The following is a 16,104-nucleotide window of genomic DNA, read 5'->3' as shown; positions in this document are numbered from 1 at the left end:
AGAGATAGATCTTCGGTGGGCTGCAGCTTTGGACCAATCATACATTCGAGAGATAAGGAGTTTCATCGGTGTCTGACCGGATGAGCCACTAGCGCAAAAAGATCTGGTACCACAATATTTCATCTCGATCGATTCACTTGCCCCGGTGGTGTCACCTCAGTGTATCTTGGGGTCCTTCAATTCCCACCCGTCTTCAGGTTGTGATCCTCTGGATTACCCCTTTGTAACTATACTCGAGTAAGAGATAAGGATTGAGTGGAACTCGCCAGAATTTTTCACCGGAATCACTTTTAAGTTGTTGATCCTGAAAATGACGTTATAATTCATTAACTGGCATTAACCAGTTGGGGCTAAACGAAGCGATCGTATGGGCTTTCCCAAAAATCAAAGATAAGGAAAAGTTCTTATCTCAAACATCACCATTCTAGTACTCTTTGACGATGCCGAAGCGTGCCGAATCCTTATCTTTCTTCCCTTTTGTCGTCATCGTGTGCCATTTTGACCTATCAATGGAGCCCAAGGTCTGGTCCCAGATACTGTCACGTCCGTCCGTGATGGACCTTACTCCTAGCGACTTCATGATTGGCTCAGAAGGATGAAAGATAAGGAAACTCCGACGGAGGTGGGACGACTGCAATAAAGTTCACCGAAAAATGACCATTCTTCAACGGGACCATAACGATTTGTTATGAGCTGCCGAAGACTGCGCCGATTGGAGACTGATAAGGGATTGAGGGTACAAAGTTCTCATTGCTATTACTGTGATTGGCCAGGGCAATTACTGGAATCGCCAAGACCTTGTCACGGGTGTTTGCATGACTTGTCCAGAAGTCGCAGGGGAGCTCGATACCACTTGTAGTCGTTAGGCTGTGTTGTAGAGAGCAGCTGGAACTGGAGGTCTTTCTCACTCTAACATTTCTTCGATCACTATCCATTCACCACACACAGAATCGACCAAAGATGGAATCTACAAGTGGTAAATCTAGCTCGTCGAGAGCACCGGAGGATAGGATACAGGTGATGGTGGTTGGTTTAGGGATGGTTGGAATCGGTGAGCTCCATGTACTTTCTCTTGAAAGCTGATAAGGCTTACTCTGATGAGATACAGCTTTTATCGAGAAAATGCTTACTCTAGATGTCGCTGGAAAGTATTTCATCAGGACTTGTGGTGAAGAACCTGTTGTAGCCTATAACAGAGTGGGATTGACCGGTAAGTCTGTTATCCTTGGCGTGAGCAATTGGTGAGGAATTCACTAATTGAACCGATTACCTTTGAAGAATACTTTCAGCATCGAAATATCGAGGACTTGTATTTGAACGACGTATCATGGTATGCAGAGCAGAATCCAGAGCATTTCGCATTTCACATCGATGAACAGGTGAGGAAGTGTTCTAGACGCTTATCTCTGATGCTGAATCATGTATCGGGTATGCTAGGTGATCCATATCGACTCGGAGAACAAGGTAGTCAAGACTTCAAAATCACACTCTTTCAAGTAAGTCTCACTCGATGGGATTTTACTGATCTTCTCGGGCACGAGCTGATCTAATGTATAGATACGATATACTGGTCCTAGCTACCGGCTCTGTGGCTGGTTTACCTCCATACATGACTCCTGAAAGAGCGAAGAGCGTCAAAGGTGTTTTCGTATATCGAAGTATCGCAGATCTCGAGGCAATCATCAAATACGGCGAACGACCAGAGGTGAAACGGGCTTCAGTCATTGGGGGTGGGGTGAGTACGATAAAACTCACTCGGCGTCACTTGTATGACTGACAATTCGAGTAGCTTCTAGGTCTGGAAGCTGCCAAAGCAGTGTACGACATGAAAGTACCCGAGGTCTCTATCCTCATTCGACAGGATTACCCACTGAATCGACAACTCGATCCCTCCGCTGGAGAGCTGGTGCTGAAAAAGATTGAAAACATGGGTGTAGAAGTGAAGACGCGTTGCGAACCATCTTCGATAGTTACTCGTACCACTGACGAGGGACATGAGCTATTCGAAGGTTTCGATATCAAAGGCGAGAAAGTCGAATCGGATATGGTTATTTTCGCTATTGGAATTCAACCGCGAGATGATCTGGCTAGAGATAGTGGGATTGAAGTGGAGCCCAGAGGTGGTATCAAAGTGGGGGACGACCTTCAGACTAGTGCTAAAGGTGTTTACGCAATTGGAGAATGTGCGAGCTGGAGAGGTAACTTTTATGGATTGATTGCTCCTGGTGTGGAAATGGCAGATATTTTGGCGTTCAACTTGGTCAGTTCCATGAATTGCCATTTAATGATAGTTCAGTTCTAACGAAAGTGTGATTTTGTGCGATAGACCCAGACGGAAGGAACTGCTGCACACGTCCCTCGATCGATGAACCCACCAGACCTATCAACCCGTCTGAAGCTCATGGGAGTAGACGTAGCTTCCTTTGGAGATTACTTTGCGGATATCCGAGCGAACCAAAAGTCCAAACCCAAGGGTGATCCAGTGGCAGATGGCGAAGTGGCGATATCCCAACCTAAACCAAGCAAACATCGTAAACTGGCTGCTGACGGTCCAATCCAATGTCTAACTTACCATGATCCATTCTCGGCCACATATAAGAAATATATCTTCACGCAGGATGGTCAACATCTTTTGGGTGGTATGATGATTGGAGATGTTGGTGATTTTACCAAGCTGGTCGCAATCACCAAGAAAAAGGTTAGTGGATTTGTTATATAGCATTAGGCAAGCCCGTAAGAACCTGCAAAAGCTGATTTACGTTGGAATACATACAGAAAAAGCTTGATGTGCCACCTTCCGATTTCATCCTGGGTGCGAAGAAGTCTGGCGAGGATGATGGTGGCGATTTGGATGATGATGCGGTGGTCTGTTCATGCCATGTAAGTGGAGTCGTCCGTTTTTCCAGGAACTATTTCATGCCCGTAAGCTGATTTCAGCATCTTTATCCAGAATGTGACAAAGGGGGCTATAGGATCTTGCGTCAAGTCTGGTCTTACGGATCTCAGTCAGGTCAAAACCAAGACAAAAGCTGGCTCAGGCTGTGGAGGATGCGTACCAATGGTGACCAACATCTTCAAAGCCGAAATGAAGAAATCAGGTCATAAAGTATCTACAGCGTGAGGCCACTCTGCAGCCTCCATCACTGCCACGTTCGCTGATAGGACTGTACATGTTTAGTCTTTGTCCGCATTTCAAGATGTCTCGACAAGATTTGTTCCAAATCATCAAAATCAAGAAACTGAAAGATTTCGCTACGATAAATGAGACTGTTGGTACGCCTGGTACGATAGGCTGTGAGATTTGTAAACCTGCCGTGGCATCGATATTGTCAAGTTTATATAACGAACATGTCATGAAAGTCGAGCATCATCATAATCAAGATACCAATGATAGGTATGTCGAAACCGCCCAAAAAGATACAAAATACCATGAAAGCTTATGAGCTTTTGCGACTGATTTGAATTGTGTAGATTTTTGGCGAATATACAGAGAAATGGAACTTTCAGTGTAGTACCTCGTATACCTGGTGGAGAGATCAGCCCAGATAAGTTAGTTGCTATCGGTAAGATAGCAAGTGAATATGGATTGTATACCAAGATTACAGGTGGTGAGTGTAATCTCTGATGCTGTGATAGCTCGTACATACGTTGACAGCAGTGAATCAGGTCAACGTATCGATCTTTTCGGAGCGTCCAAGCCTGACTTACCAGATATTTGGGCCAAACTCCACGCAGCAGGATTGGAATCAGGTCATGCGTATGGAAAGTCTCTGAGAACAGTCAAATCGTGTGTAGGGACTACATGGTGTAGATTCGGTGTAGGTGATTCGGTTGGATTGGCGATTGATCTAGAGAATCGGTATAGAGGTGTCAGAAGTATGTTCATTTCTCCAACAACGAGTACGTTAAGCATAGTGCTGATCGTATATTCTTAGGTCCACATAAATTCAAAGGTGGCGTTTCGGGATGTGTGAGGGAATGTGCAGAAGCGCAAAGTAAAGATTTCGGACTGATTGCTACTGATAAAGGGTGGAACAGTAAGTCGACCAGCATGTATCAATGATGAAACTTGATTCTGAAGCTAATACAAACTGTGAATATAGTTTTCGTCGGAGGGAATGGAGGTATGAAACCTCGACATGCGCAACTATTCGCTCAAGATGTACCTCCATCCAAAGTGGTCCGAATCATCGATCGATACGTAAGCGTTTGCCTCGGCTCTGCTTCGAAGTATCAATAAATTGATCATCAGCTGATGAAATTGATATGACAGTTGATGTACTATATCAGAACTGCTGATAGGCTGGTACGTACCGCACCATGGCTAGAATCGTTAGAGGGCGGAATAGAGGTAGGTTGTCTTTTCCCACCAGATATCGATCGAAGTGTCTGACCGAACCGCGTGACTTCAGAAACTTCGGAAAGTCATCCTAGAAGACGAATTAGGTATATGTGCAGATTTAGACGCAGAGATGGATAATCTCATAGGTACATACGAAGACGAATGGAAGAAGGCTGTTGAAGATCCAGAAACTAGAAAGAGGTTTAGGCAGTTTGTCAACACGGTGAGTGCCACAGTACACTTCGTTACCGTATCAATCAGGGCAATTTTAATCTCCGTACTGAGCTGTATCCTTTTCTGATTATGTAGGACGAACGTAGACCTGCTATTGACATTATCGAAGAAAGAGGTCAAAAGCGAGCTGCAGACTGGCCAAGGGATTTCCCCTCACAGAAATTCGATCCGTCCCATTTACTTACCCCTGAGAACGAGTGGAAATGGGTTAAGTTGGCGAATATTGAAGATTTACAAGTCAATAGTAAGAATACAACGTGAGTACGACGTGATGTACAACGATTCATACAGCGTCCCTGCTAAGTGCTGGAAAGTTGAGTAAGGCGAAGCTGATGGTTTGGGGGTACTGTAGGAGCGTCGCAGTTCGTTATGGATCTGATACCCAATTGGCGATCTTCCACGTGCCTCATAAAGGGTTTTATGCTACTCAACAGATGTGTCCACATAAGAGAGCTTTCGTATTGGATCATGGGATAGTAGGAGATGATAAGAATGGTGATTTATACGTATCTTGTCCGTGAGTATAAACCCGTTTCAGATATCACTTCATTTTACAAGTACGATACATGTATGCACAGCTGATTTACGGATATCTTGTGGATAGATTACACAAACGTAATTTCAAATTGGACAACGGAGATTGTACGAACGACGAATCACTTAAAATCTTAACTTTCCAAGCTAAAATTGATGAAAGTGGGAAATTCGTTGAAGTGAGATTACCTCCTGAAGAAGATCTCGATAGTGTTATCGGATCTTCCAAATGTAAGTCATCCGTCCTTCTCACTTTAGTAATCCAGATTTGCATTAGCTGATGGTATATTGTGCGATCGTAGGGATGGTCAAGAAAGCCACAGCAGAAGCATTCGGGAGAAATGCAGCTACTGCTATTGAGATCGTTGAACCATCGGGTGAATTGGAGAAAGAAGCGAATACTAAAACCAATGGGAATGGATGTTCTTCCGGCGGTTGTGGTGATTCCGCTTTGGAATGGTAAAAATGAACTTTTATGTGCACCCTTAGAGGAAAGATTGTCGAATGGTATATTATAGATAATAGATAGTCGTGTATATGTGACACTAGATGCATCAAAATAGCGAATCATCATTATCAGAATATTGCTAGACAAGTGACAATTACAAAAAGGGGAAATCAAAGAGTCATGTTTATCATACAGTACAATTACAAGAATTAAGCTATTCTACTACATCACAACCCTTCCATATCCATAACGAACTGTGGAACTATTCGATTGTCTTACTAGCCTAAGCAAACTTATTACCTTTATTCAACAACACACTCCCACTGCCGCTCGCACTTCCATGACTCCCACCTGTACTTTGTCGATGAGGGTGAGGGACAGGTGCGGGCCTGCCATTATTCAGAGAGCTGCTTCTGGATGGTCCAATTGATCTCGAAGAGTTTTGTGGTCTCACGACCGATACTCCCGCAGCTCCTCCACCTACTCTTCGATTCACTTGAGATTCCTCTTGCACGTATGAAGCATAGGATGCAAGTTTACGAGTATTATTCTGCAATATCACAAAAAGATCAGCCAATATACTATCACATAGATCTGGAGGAGAGGGCGACTTACTTCTTTGTAATCACTTGTACTAACAACACTAGTAGTGTTTCTGATTGACCTGGAGATGGAGAACCCTTCGTCTCCCATTGAGTGATCTTCATCTTCCCCGATAAATGTATCTCTCCGCTTCTTCAGCGCGGTAGCACGGGGATCAAGTGCAATTTCGTCTTCATCCGCATCGTCAATAGCCATCTCTTCATGGTTCATCTATAGTTCAAAATCATGATATATCAGCCACAGCTCATTTTCATTTTCACATCAGGACTCCTGATTTGGACAAATCACTCACACCTCGATTCATTACACCACGATTCTTCAGCATGTCTAATTTCTCCCTGAAAGTCCTCTTAGGTTCGACTGCCACTTGACTGGCTTCTTCTGGCTCATCCACAACAAAGTTCAGATTCAGATTATATGATTCCAGGGGCGTCTCATCAATTTCATCCTCATCAGAATCCAAATCGTCTTCATATACTTGTCTGAAGACATTCGCTTCGCCATCTATGCACATCCGAATCCACTTAGTCAGCTTTTCAGCTCTCACTGTTGATATAGTACAGGTGACTTACGTAGTTTGTCCAATCCATCTTCTCTATCCAGCTTCCTCTTCCTCCTCTCTTTTCTGGATAATTTCCTCCTCTTGCCTCCTCTCTCATCTTCATCGGATTCTTCACCGTCTAAGAAGTCCTTGCCACGCCTCTTATGCCTATATTCACCTTCCGTGATCTTCCTGGCTTCTGCTTCGATTCGAGCGTCGTCGGCAGCTTGGATCTCTCTGTGGACGATGTAAGATATCAGTTTAAGAGTCATCATTTGGAGATTTATAGCCCAGCACAATATTTCCTATCGTTTTCGCTCTTTTAAAACACCTTGTCCTTTCACATTCGGATATCGTCGAAAGGCGATCACTCACCGGTTCTTCTCCGCTGCCAACTCATCCTGCCTCTGCCTAACCTCCTCATCAACCTCCTGATCATCGACCAGTTCCTCCAAGAATCCATCATTCTCTTCATCATCATCATCGTCATTCTCTTCCGCTCCTCCAATTTTCGCCCATCCATTATCCTCGTCACTTTCTTCAGCCTGTTCGTCTACCATCCTGCTCTTTCTCATTATTTTCCTTTGCTCCTCTTGTCGCTCAGCACGTGAAGAAGCTTTCATCATCCTGTCGAAAACACTTCGTTCCGTTCGGACAGGTTGAGTAGGTGAGAGAGTTAATGGTCCTTGAGCGTCATCAGGATCAGATAGTCTTCTACGTAATCTTGTGAATGACTCTTCATCCCCTTGTGTCTGAGTCTGAGTCTGAGTAGGCGATCCAATCACATTGGGCGATTCCATCTGAGTTTGGGTTTTGCCGAAAGGAGTAGCGCCAATTGAGAAATCGGATAATCCACCTAATTGTCTTCTTGTATCTGATACCTGAGTATCTTCCTCATAAGCAGGTTTAGTCTGAGTGAACAATCTATTTCACAAAAAGGATCATCAGCTTGGATCTCATCCATCATGTAAAGCCTTAGACTCACCCTCTCTCGTTGATATATTGTTTCTTAGGTTTCTCCATCTCCTGCATTCTTTCCATAGCAGCTTCTTCGATCTCAGCTGCAATCAAGTTATTATCCCTTTCGACTTGAGTTTTGGAAATTTGGACTCCGGGCAACATCGCATCGGCAGGTAAGAAGCCTACGCGATCCGCTCGTAAAGCTGCGAAAGCATCCTGTAACATAAATAACAACATCGTCAGTTCCGTCATAACAAGCTTACATAGGAAATATATTGATGAAACTGACCTCTTCACCTGCCTGCGTAGCAGCTTGTGTATCTCCAAATAATTGTGAGAATCCTTGACTGCCAGCATCATCGCCGAATCCACCCAAGTCGAATCCTCCGAATCCCTGTGTAGATTTGGCAGTAGCGGTAAGTCCAGCGGGCACCTCAGCCAGAGGAGCCTTCTGAGCAGGCGAAGACCGAGTTCTAGCTTGAGCTTGAGTCTGAGCATCTTCGTCGTCCGAATCAAGAGCTACTCTAGCTGATGCTCGAGGTTTACGCTTAATCATCGGTGTGTATTCCTCATCGTCATCTTCTTCCAGCGTGGCAGGTAGAGCATGTTGATCCTCGTTCTGATCTTCGCCTTCCCTTTCTTCTCCAGGTTGCGACTGATCATCAACTTCACCTTCGCCTTCTTCTTCTTCCTGTTCTTCCCCACTCCATACCATCTCTTCTTCAGGATTGTAATCTTCATCTTCACCATCTTCATCATCATCTCCATTCTCATCATTGTCATTTTCATGTTGGTTCTTGGAAGCTTCAAGCAAAACTTGGAAATCTTGTTCTACCCTTTGAGGCAAGACTTTGACTCTACCATAATCTTCCTCTTTCTTTTGTCTAAGTTTAACAATCTGTTCTTGATGTTTCTTCTGTATCAATTTCGCCATATCTTCATTACTCAACGGCTCTTCCCTTCCCTTCTTCTGATTAGCAGGTTTCGATCCTCCATTCAATTGTTTTTGCTGGGCATGCGAAAATGTCTTTGCAGCAAAATCAACATACGTTTCACTAATATCAAGTTGATTCTGATCTTGAGGTTTAACTTTCTTGTGTAATTTACCCGCTCGTGCTAAGAAACCTTGTTTCTGCTTTGATATAGTAGATTGGTTCACGTTCTTGGCTAATACCGCTTTGGCTCCTGTCACTTTGGGCATTGCTTGTTTGACCACTTCTTTTTTAGGTGTAGGTTCATCATCGTCGAATTCCAAATCATCGTCTTCACTTTCGTCTTCTTCATGTTCATGATCAGAAGAAGAAGGTTTTGAAGGTTCCAAATTCAATTTGGCGATTTGTTGCTTCACCATATTCTGCTTGAACTCCAATAACTTCTTTCTCTTGGCATCGCGATCAGCCTTCTCTTTATCACGTATCTCCTGTTTGTCCATGAAAGTAGTGAAATTTTGATCCTCCTCTTCTTCATCTGGTTCGGGACCTTCAGATGTTCCCGGTACAACCACTTTGTATTTCCCCTTATCCTTCTTACCAGGAGCAGGAGTGGGGGTGTTGGGGTTCTCGATGGAGATTCGGGATGTCGACGTGGTACCTAATGGACGACGAAGCCCGGATGAAGGTGTGAATCCGATGATATCGTCATCTGGAGGAGTAGGCTGACTAGGACTGGTTTGAGGCGATTTAGCAAATGTAAGCCCAGGTACGGCGTTTTTGTGCTCACTATAGGAGTACAGGTACAGGTTAACATGGCTCAAGGGGTTGATAGAGATTGACTTACATCGGTTCCTTCGACTTCACCGCAACGTTCGCTTGAGCAAGCCAAGCTGTGATGGGTAGACGAGATGGCTCAGGTCGGGAGAAAGCGACAGGACGTTCTGTTTACGAAGCAAAAGGTCAGTCCTATGTAATGATGCAGGGCAAATGAGTTACAAACCTCTTTGGGCCCGAGCGATATCTTTCTCCATCTCAGCTCTGTCGGCTTTGTTCAGTCCCTATAGATCCCATCAGCATCGATAGAATAATTCGAATTCGAGGGATGCTGCTCACCTTTGGTTTTCTACCTCTTTTCTCCCGAGGTTCATCCTCCTCCTCGTCAAACAGATCATCCAGTCCTTCTAGAGCCGATGACTTGGGTTGTCGAGACTCTTCTTCTGCCCTTCCTTTCTCTGCTCTAGCTTGTTTATCAGCCAAGTTATCCAGGTAATCTCCGATGTTCTCATTATCCTCCTCATCCTCAGGCTCGCGATCATGATTACGATTCGGCGGAGGGGAAGTTCCTGCTTCAGTGGTCGATTCGTCTGTTGGCGAAGCACTTCTAGACGTATCTTTAGCGAATAACGGAGCTTCATCTTCGTCTTCATCTTCTTCGTCATCAGAAATGATTATTTTCTTGGGTCTTCCACTCATCCCTGATTTCCTAACAGGGAACATCGTCTCCTCAGCTACTTCCGAAGACGAAGCTTGTAATCCTTTGTTGATCACTAGTGGCGGAGAAGATCGAAGTGGTGGTGGTGAAGAACGTAAAGGTGATGTGGCTGTAGTTGGTAAAGAAGTTAGAGAAGAGGTCTTCCCTAGTGGATTCGTCGGTACACCCAAGCTCTGATTATCCTTGAGAGTTGACTGTTGGTCTTCTAGAGATTTCAATCCCCTAGCTTGTCTTCTCATCTTTTCCATCTCTCTCTTAATAGCTTCTTCATCATCGTCTGGCAGATCCTCAACCTTATCGGAAGAAGGGGCATCGAGTTTTGATAATTCATCTTTCCAAGATTGGTTTGCAGACGACCACCTGTCGAGTAATGCTTTAGATGGAGAGGTTACAGCTGGAGGAGGTGCAATGAAGCTTGGTATCGATGAGGATGATGAGCCGCCAAGAGGAGGTGGTGAAGGTGATAACCGGCGTGCACGGGCGTAAGTTCGTTTAGGAGCTGATTTGGGAGGTGCGAGGTCGAGAGTATCGGATGAAGGGGCGGATCGGAAGTCGGAAGGAGGGAGAGAGGTGAGTGAGGAGGTCGACATGGTGAGCTATCAATGAGAGACCAGTCAGTGAAAGGTCATGTTCTGATCGGTGTTATGTAGTGGACACTCACTGGAAATAGCAAGACGCGTGATCAAGCGGTCCAAGCTGATACAGTGAAAACGACTATGAGCGAGACTGTAGGGAAAAGCTCCAGACCAGCTGAAGCAAGAGTGCTGTTGTTCGGACTCGCTCTCAAGGTTCCTGACTGGTCGTTGATCAGAGAATGGAGGCTATGATGATGGTACTGACGCGATGGTGAGTGATAGGTAATGTTCTCAAAGACGGATTTGATTTTTCTGATGGCGGGCTATCTTGGAGGATGCGAGCAGAGTGAAACCAACCGACGCGTCGAGACAAGGGTGTATCCGGTGGATCACGTGATATTCCCCCCTGGTCCCAGGGGTTATCAGGCTCACTGGTACTGGGATGGTGCACGTGCGGAACCAACTGTTGTATGACGTCCTTACGACTCCTTATCTCGTTCATACCAATCTGCTCATTGTTTACTTACATCCCATCATCCAAAGATAACATAACATAGATGGCAAGAAACGTATCGCAAGCAGCCATGGGCGAATCATCAAGACCGAAGAGGGACGATGATTCTCATAGGCAGAAGATATTGGTACTAGGTTGGAGGAAGTGAGCATAGCTTTTTCTTATCCTTCCGTATGGTGGTTGTGATTTAGCTGACATCGTTAATGAACGGTATCCAGAGCAGGTAAAACATCATGTATCAAAACTGTCTTCCAGCAGATACCCACGAAGGAAGTTCCTTTCTTTGGTGTCACTCAGAAAGTTGAAAAAATAAATTACGAGTGAGCAACCCGATATTCATCGGTATACTATGTCTTAATGTTAGCTAATGTCCTGGGACAGCTCGATAGTACCCATTCAGATATGGGATACACCCTCGAACTTTGAGCTAGATCAGCTAGAAGTACCCATCAGTACATTCTCTACGGTAGTATACGTATTAGATATGCAGGTGAGTATCATCCCATACTTCTTACTTGGAGTAGCACTCATGATGATTTTGGTCTTTTGTGATGGATAGCAAGATGATTCATATCACGATTCAATCCTTCGATTCGTCCACCTCATGATCCGCCTCCACCTCTCAAACCCTTCAATCAAATTTCACATGTTCATCCATAAATCCGAGGTCCTCTCCGAAGATTATAGAGGTGAAAATTATGCTGAAATTCAACGAACGACAAGTGAAGAAATTGAGGATTTCCCTTACAAATCACTCTCATCACAATATCCAAATATAGATTTGGAAGACCAACAGACAGTTTCGATCATTATAAATAATCTCATTTCGGATGTGAGGTATTCAATGACCAGTGTGCATGATGTGACGCTTAGAGATGCTTGGAGTAGAGTATTGCAGGGTGGAATGGAGATGTTGCCTGCTGTGGAAAGTTTGTTACTGGATTTTACATCTGTGAGTTCACGTTTTCCTGATAATATGATCTTGATATTGTTGGTACTGGGACAATCAAAAAGGTCGTTGTGATTCAATGCAAAGATCTTTCATTCTCTGGCTATCATTGCTGACTTTCGTCTATCCATGAACAGCACTCAAGCGCAGATAACACATTCTTATTCGATATCAACTCCGGTGTGGTGCTAGCTACGGACAATCGACATCGTACGGACGACTTATCAGAGCAGGTCACAGAGTACTTGTCTAGTTTCTTAGCATTTAGGGAACTGTACAAGTCAGTCGGCTAGTCATCATCAGGTTGACGAGAGATAGCTGATGAGTCTTGCATTAGGCATATCAAAAAACGCAAGTCTCCGTATAACGGTGAAGCAGATGCAGAAAAAAATGGCGATGAACAAAATGGAGATATAAGGGAAGAGAGCAATGGCAATGGTGAAGGACAGGGTGGGGATGGGGATGGGGATGATGACGAAGATGAACCTAGAAATTGGTGGGATGAGGAAGATCCAGACGAACCTTGGATGACTCAATCGACGAGGTTGATGCCTAACACCACCTTGGCATTATGGCAATTCACACCGTGAGTCAATTTCCAAGCTCAATTTGGAATGAACATGAAATAATTAATCATAAAGGAGAAAGGTTTTGTACCTCTGGCTAAATTTGTTTGGTCCTCTTGTCTTTTATAGCCATCTCGCTCTGGTCGTACTACTTCGAACGGAGACCTGGCAAGCTAGAAGGGGGACTATAGAGTATAATTTGACATTCTTGAGGCAGGGTGTTAGGGAGATCTTATCGGTGGTGTGAGGTAATCATGTAAGGGGATATGACCTGGTAAGTTTGATCTACTCTCCCACAATCAATACAATGAAATACATGTTTTCCTGCATGACAAGATTCTTTCATTCTTTCTTGAGATGTACGGCTTATATCTTCATATCCTCCAGATTTGTTATAGTCATAATCATAAATTGACACCGATCTCAATGGACATAGTATATGTATCCATACATTATAACCTCAGGTAGAAGATGTTGCACAATTCCTCTTGGGGTTGCGTCTATTACTGAGTGGTATGACATATGGACATCTCATTTGGTGCCACGCTACTATAACAGACCACTGATCGTAGTTATACCTCTGTAATTAACATTTCAAGAACAGGTCATCAACATCAAAATCGTTATAAACATCAATTCGTACCCATCAAGGGTTTCTATCTTATCGTATCATATTTGACATGAATGAGTTTCATTGTTTTCGTTATTCAGAAACTCCTCTAAAATTTATAGACTCAACTCTATGATTTGAAATTTGGGTATCATCATTATCAAGTTGGGTTTCCAATCCTCGTCCATCGTGTTGATTTTGGTTTTGGTTTTGGTTTTGATTTTGAACATTATCTTGCCCCACACCCTGAGTAATCACTTCCATCCTACCCTGTCTTCCATCTAGATCTTGATCTTCGCCCATTCTACTAATGCTTCTCAATAACAACTTACTACCTCTCTCATCCCCGTATTTAGGCGGACATTCACCCGCGATATACCGATCTTCCACATCACCCGTACGTTGGCGCCTACCTACTGCGTCAACGTAGGTAGGTAAAGGGGGAAGAGTCCATGGCGCTTCGGTCATGTTTTCTGGTGGACTGGGTGAAGGAGAGGGGGAGGTTGGAGGACGGAAATGAGCGTAGATTTTAAGGGAATGGCGGAGGATGAAGAATAAATTCGTTAATAGTCTACAAGGGAAGTCAACATGGACATCAGTTTTTCGCTTTTGTATTTGAGATTACTGTATTTTTTGATTTCGGTAGTGTTTGTTAGGATTTTTATGATTCTGCAAAGATTGGACCTTACTCACATTAAGATAAAACACCCATCTCCTACCATTATCAACGTATCTACTCCACTTTTATCTTTCTCCTCTTCATCTTTTTTTGACTTGGATAATTTAGTCATTTGATGGATGAATATTACCCATCCTGCTATCATCCCTAACAGGATAGACAGGTAAACTATTCGACGAGGGCTGGCTCTGATGGTGGGTTTGCTCCATTGGGTAGGAGGATGAGGTTGAGATTGGGATTCGATATCGGTCATCGTAGGCTGAAGGGCATCTCTTCGCTGTATGATACTTGATCGTCTCGGACGACCAATTGGTCCTAAGAAGGCTTCTAGAGCTCGAATATCCACTGGAGTTACTTGTCGTACATTCTGTGATGGCGATGCTCTTTGGGTGGTGGGAAGCGGTAGATGATGGTTACCTTGAATGGGATATAGACGAAGTAATCTTTCGATGAACGATATTTTGGTTTTGGTTTCTTCGGTCTGAGTAGGGGGTGATGGGGTCTCAGATGTCATCCTTATTACCTTTTCCTTTTCCTTTTACTCGTCCAGATAATCATATAATTTAATCTTTTTTTGTTCGTTTTTTTTTTGGAATGGTGGTTGGTAAGGCTCAGCCTTGTGCTTCGAGTAACAATGCAGAATAGGTCGATAAGGGAATGGAGAACGAGGAAAACAGAAAAAAGAAGGGACCAGAGACAATAAAGAGGGAAACCGACAATGATTCATCATCTCATCTCTCTCTATATATATGTAGGAATAGATGCATGCATATAGCGTCGAATTGTACAGATCCAATACTAAATAACCAAGTTACCACAATCTAAAATCTGTCTAGGTACCTCGGTCATCCAACAACGAACAATAAAATTTCATGTTAGACTTGGTGACACACACACATCGGATCCTGAATCAGCGGCCATCAAGTTGTTCTGATGATGGTTGCTATGTATCTCCCAGGGGCGGAGATCCCTCAAACGTATCTAGGCATCTACCAGATCGGAGATGGATGCCACTCCTTAAAAAGACAAAAAGCATGAGCCACTTTTGATACACTTTCGTATGGTGCCTGACTGCCTGTACTGTAAGTTACTCGTAATCACTCAGATGCATCTCAGTAAGCTACACCTAGTGCTGTTCATTCATTGTGCCCATTCATAGTGATCATCTCTCTACACAGCTCCTCGCCACTGCTTCCTGTCCTCACTGCGAACCTGAGGTCCACCCCAACAGATCATCCAAGCTTGATTCTACCGAATATGGCTCAACAGATACACTCATCATCCTCCTCTCGGTCGATTCCCGATGATCCACTAAAACCAGGAACATTCCAATCGCTCTTACCTCTCATCGATGACATACTCGGTATATTACACTCCCAAGCTATGGTGGAAGAGAGATTGACTACTGCGCAGGCAAGTGAGGGAGTAGCAATAAAGGTGGGTCCATTGACTAATCTACTCAGATACTCCACTTCATATCAATATTCGAGACTTCGAATTAGCTAATAGAGATAATTATCATTCAGGCAAAACAACTTGCATCAGCTATCGAAACGATGAAACTTGCATCTATCAGTCTACCCGGGGGACATTTGACGATTGATGAATTGAAAGTGATAAGTGAGAGGTTGGACGAAGAGAGTGAAAAGAGATTGTGAGTCATCCCGGGTGTTTCTGTATGTACAATTAATTATTGAAGAAGCTGATGAATCGTATACGAATTTTATATCAATTTGTTCGACTTGGATCGTCCTATCACGTTCCAAATAATCCTCACATATGCCCATCTGATCTATCTCTTTCCCTTGCTTCTCACAAATTCATTCTGTTCACTCCACACAGACAGATCCTCAACGCATTCAAAGACCGTCAAATGCCTTTGATCGATTCACTAGCGACGGCACACAATATAGGGGAAGAGGAAGTAGGTAGTACAATGCCTAGTCCGACGGGAAAGTCATGACTCACCATCCATTCAAGGACATTGGAAATGAGATGGATAGACCTTTTGGGATTCGAGATATATTTGTTAGGACCATTGGAATTTCACAGTCTGGCAAGTTCCGTCTGGTCTCCTATATATCTTGTATATCTATATAAACATCAAAAGTTGTATGTACACTAC

The 16,104-nt window shown here is 43.8% G+C and overlaps 5 protein-coding genes across 5 annotated transcripts; 3 read left to right on the top strand and 2 right to left on the bottom strand.

Moving 5' to 3' along the window:
* Positions 1 to 960: 960 nt before the first annotated feature.
* On the top strand, positions 961 to 5,573 carry L199_003364 (nitrite reductase [NAD(P)H], large subunit; the record flags this gene model as incomplete). Its single annotated transcript, XM_064889097.1, has 20 exons — positions 961 to 1,051; positions 1,109 to 1,210; positions 1,279 to 1,379; positions 1,438 to 1,496; positions 1,558 to 1,735; positions 1,790 to 2,260; positions 2,327 to 2,698; positions 2,776 to 2,880; positions 2,951 to 3,117; positions 3,179 to 3,394; positions 3,472 to 3,608; positions 3,667 to 3,876; positions 3,936 to 4,037; positions 4,104 to 4,201; positions 4,274 to 4,351; positions 4,413 to 4,565; positions 4,652 to 4,833; positions 4,929 to 5,093; positions 5,181 to 5,341; positions 5,413 to 5,573. 20 exons carry the CDS (start codon positions 961 to 963, stop codon positions 5,571 to 5,573), a joined length of 3,309 nt encoding a protein of 1,102 aa, XP_064745169.1.
* Positions 5,574 to 5,841: 268 nt separating this feature from the next.
* L199_003363 (uncharacterized protein) lies at positions 5,842 to 10,676 on the bottom strand (the record flags this gene model as incomplete). Its single annotated transcript, XM_064889096.1, has 10 exons — positions 5,842 to 6,108; positions 6,174 to 6,371; positions 6,454 to 6,665; positions 6,734 to 6,939; positions 7,078 to 7,626; positions 7,688 to 7,878; positions 7,952 to 9,380; positions 9,439 to 9,535; positions 9,595 to 9,652; positions 9,708 to 10,676. 10 exons carry the CDS (start codon positions 10,674 to 10,676, stop codon positions 5,842 to 5,844), a joined length of 4,176 nt encoding a protein of 1,391 aa, XP_064745168.1.
* A 542-nt stretch (positions 10,677 to 11,218) lies between these two features.
* On the top strand, positions 11,219 to 12,937 carry L199_003362 (uncharacterized protein; the record flags this gene model as incomplete). The annotated part of the gene is made up of 7 exons (XM_064889095.1): positions 11,219 to 11,319; positions 11,394 to 11,495; positions 11,557 to 11,665; positions 11,735 to 12,127; positions 12,262 to 12,404; positions 12,462 to 12,710; positions 12,820 to 12,937. 7 exons carry the CDS (start codon positions 11,219 to 11,221, stop codon positions 12,935 to 12,937), a joined length of 1,215 nt encoding a protein of 404 aa, XP_064745167.1.
* A 456-nt stretch (positions 12,938 to 13,393) lies between these two features.
* On the bottom strand, positions 13,394 to 14,493 carry L199_003361 (uncharacterized protein; the record flags this gene model as incomplete). Its single annotated transcript, XM_064889094.1, has 2 exons — positions 13,394 to 13,871; positions 13,994 to 14,493. The coding sequence occupies 2 exons, from the start codon at positions 14,491 to 14,493 to the stop codon at positions 13,394 to 13,396; spliced, it is 978 nt and encodes a 325-aa protein (XP_064745166.1).
* A 743-nt stretch (positions 14,494 to 15,236) lies between these two features.
* On the top strand, positions 15,237 to 15,942 carry L199_003360 (uncharacterized protein; the record flags this gene model as incomplete). The annotated part of the gene is made up of 3 exons (XM_064889093.1): positions 15,237 to 15,416; positions 15,506 to 15,633; positions 15,822 to 15,942. The coding sequence occupies 3 exons, from the start codon at positions 15,237 to 15,239 to the stop codon at positions 15,940 to 15,942; spliced, it is 429 nt and encodes a 142-aa protein (XP_064745165.1).
* Positions 15,943 to 16,104: the final 162 nt, after the last annotated feature.

Source organism: Kwoniella botswanensis, chromosome 1 (genome assembly GCF_036426115.1).
Source record: "Kwoniella botswanensis chromosome 1, complete sequence".
Classification (NCBI taxonomy): Eukaryota; Fungi; Basidiomycota; class Tremellomycetes; order Tremellales; family Cryptococcaceae; genus Kwoniella; species Kwoniella botswanensis.
Note: the sequence above shows the minus strand (reverse complement) of the source record. Positions and strands in the feature narration are given on the sequence as shown.